This window comes from Tupaia chinensis, unplaced genomic scaffold (genome assembly GCF_000334495.1).
Source record: "Tupaia chinensis unplaced genomic scaffold, TupChi_1.0 Scaffold000201_1, whole genome shotgun sequence".
Taxonomy (NCBI): Eukaryota; Metazoa; Chordata; class Mammalia; order Scandentia; family Tupaiidae; genus Tupaia; species Tupaia belangeri.
Window position 1 is genome coordinate 992,414 of NW_006159676.1, and position 2,973 is coordinate 995,386.

Below are 2,973 nucleotides of genomic sequence, written 5' to 3' on the forward strand. Positions count from 1 at the left end.
TGGTTAAGGATGCTGGACTCCCACATGGCTGACCACGGTTCGAGTCCCAAACCTGGCAGTTTGCTTTCTCACGTCCTCTCTCTCTTCCTTTCTGGTCAAATTAAAATAAATAAATAAATAAAGTTAAATAATAATTATTCTTTTAAAATGTAATAATAATAAATAAAATTAGTTATTTTAAAATTTATTTATTACAAACATTTTTGAGTGACCAGCAGTTAGGGGAATGGCTATGTCGCTGGACTCCCACGTAGTCGACTATGGTTCGCGTCCCGGACCCAGTGGCTTAAAACTCACGCCAGGCACGTGTGCGTGCGTGCGTGCCCAAGATCCCGAGAGGAGAATGGAGGAGAAGGGATTGCGGCGTGACTATCCCCCCTGGGGGGTGATTTCTGTCTTTCTGTCTGTCTTTTTCGCGAGCGCACGCGCCCTATAGCAAAAACCTCTTAAAAAAAAAAAACCCAACAACAAAATAATCCCAACAGGCCTGTATGGATCCCAGCCTCTGCTGTGTGACCTGGCTAGGCCCTTGGCCTCTCTGATCCCAGACAGAATAGTCCCTTCCTTACACACAATTGGAAACACAATTGGGGTGGGGTGGTCAGCTGGAGCAAGCCGTGCCTGCACTCCACCCCATATGCGAAACTGAGCGGAGAAGGCCTCTCTCATAAAACAGGGCTCCCTGACTGGGAGAGGGGTAGGGTCCATCCTGGTGTCTCTTGTCCTCACAGACACTGAAGCGGAGGGGTGTGGGCCTTGAGGGGCCAGAACTGGAGCCAGATGAGGGGCCTGAGGGACCCGGAGAGAAGCTACGGCGGCTGGCAGGGGAAGGAGGTGACCCAGCCTTGCCCCGACCCCGGCTCTATGTAAGTGACCCTCCCATGCATGGGGTCCTCGCCCTACCTCTAGAAACCTAAGGCTTGGAATTTGCCTTAGTGGGCAGGGAAGACTACTTCAAGGAGTGGGCATTGTAGCTGAGGTTTTGAAGGATGAATAGGAGTTCAACAGACAAGCGTTTCTTCCTTCTTTTTTTTTTTTTCTTTGATTCATCCAATACCTGGGTCAACCCCTTCAGCACCAATTCTGTGTAGAATGAGAGGCCTCAGCTCTGGGCCTGGCTGTCCAGGAAAGATAAAACCAGACACAGGCTTTCCCTGTGGGTTTAGCCAAGGGAGTTTCCTGAAGGCTTCCTGGAGGCGGAAGCTGGCCCTAGACTCATGGACATTTTCTCTAGTGGGCACGGTTCTCCCACCCACCCTGCCTCTCTGCCCACAGCCTGCAGCTCCCGCTATGCCAACCCCGGATATAGTGTACGGGGCCCTGCCTCCGCCAGGCTGCGACCCCAATGGGCTTGGGGAGGCCCTGCCCGCCCAGAGCCGCCCATCTCCCTTCCGACCGGCAGCCCCCAAAGCTGGACCCCCAGGTGAGATTTGAGCATGGGGCTTGGACCCTGGGTGGGTGCCTGGAGGGAGTGGAGGTCCCAGAGTTGGGGGAGTGTAGGGTGGATCTCAGCACTGATGCTGCCAGGCTCTGCCTGGACACCCGACATCATTAGGGACCAGCAGTTAGCGTCATGGCTATGTTGCTGGACTCCCACGTGGTTGACCGCGGTTCGAGTCCCGGACCCGGTGGCTTAAACTCACACCGGGCGCGTGTGTGTGCGTGCCCAAGATCCCGAGAGGAGAATGGAGGAGAAGGGATTGCGGCGTGGCCATCCCCCCTGGGGGGTGATTTCTCGCTTTCTATCTCTCTGTCTCTCTCTGTCGGGCGAGCGCACGCGCCCTATAGCAAAAACCTCTCCAAAAAAAGAATAAAAAAACCTGACATCATTAGATGACATGACCCATCTGCCCCTTCTGGGGTCCCCTCCTCCCCAGGCCTGGTGCACCCTCTCTTCTCACCAAGTCACCTTGCCAGCAAGACACCACCCCCGCTGTACCTGGCCGCAGACGGGCGGAGGCCGGACCTGCCCGGTGGCCTGGCGGGGACTCGAGGGGGACTGAGCGCCTCTGTGAGTAAGAGGAGGGTGCGTGAAGGGAGGCTGACGGGGGCAATGGGGGGTCGGCCTCAGGTTCCCCTTTATCGTGTCTCCCCCACAGAGAAGCCTCTACGGGAGCCTGCAGAGTCCCTGCTCCGCTGCAGCCCCGGGACCCCCGCTGGGGAGCTTCCCCTTCCTCCCTGCAGGACCCCCAGGTAGGCCACCCCCCCACACACACACCTGCCCTGCCCGGAAGCCTCCACGCACCTGCTCGTCGAAGGTTCCAGACTCCCCCATGCCCCAGAATGGGAGCAGGTGGGACCAGCAGATGGTGGAATGTTTACATGGCTGGACTCCCACATAGTCGATGGTGGTTCAAGTCCTGGACCGGGTGCCTTGAAATTTACATTGTGTGTGTGTGTGTGTGTGTGTGTGTACGCGCACACACACACACACGTGTACGTGCGTGCCCAAGATCCAGAGAGGAGAATGAAGGAGAAGGGATTGCGGCATGGCCATCCCCCTGGGGGGCGATTTCTTGCTTTCTTTCTCTCCGTCTCTACGGAGATCTCTGTCTCTCTCTCTGTCTCTTTGGCGAGCAAAAATCTTTCTGTTGGGACCAACAGTTGGCGTCATGGCTATGTCGCTGGACTCTCACGTAGTCGACCGCGGTTCGCGTCCCGGACCCAGTGGCTTAAACTCACACCGGGTGCGTGTGCGTGCGTGCCCAAGATCCCGAGAGGAGAATGGAGGGGAAGGGATTGCGGTGTGGCCAACCCCCTGGGGGGTGATTTCTCACTTTCTGTCTCTCTGTCTCTCTCTCTGTCTCTCTGGTGAGCGCACGTGCCCTATAGCAAAAACCTCTCCAAAAAGAGAAAAATCTCTCTTTCAAAAAAGCAAAAGTAGGGACCGGAAGGTGGACTCTCACATGGCCAACTGTGGTTCAAGTCCCAGACCCGATAGCTTGATTTTTCTCTCTCTCCCTCCCTCTCTCT

General features: G+C 56.0%; 1 protein-coding gene across 1 annotated transcript in view; it reads left to right on the forward strand.

Annotated features, from left to right (window-relative positions):
* MEF2B (myocyte enhancer factor 2B) overlaps positions 1 to 2,973 on the forward strand; it is a 35,437-nt gene that overhangs the window by 31,449 nt on the left and 1,015 nt on the right. Inside the window, exons 4-7 of the mRNA XM_006147100.3 lie at positions 732 to 866; positions 1,276 to 1,423; positions 1,878 to 2,011; positions 2,100 to 2,193. Coding sequence (XP_006147162.1) covers positions 732 to 866; positions 1,276 to 1,423; positions 1,878 to 2,011; positions 2,100 to 2,193 — 511 coding nt within the window. The remainder of the gene's footprint in view (positions 1 to 731; positions 867 to 1,275; positions 1,424 to 1,877; positions 2,012 to 2,099; positions 2,194 to 2,973) is intronic.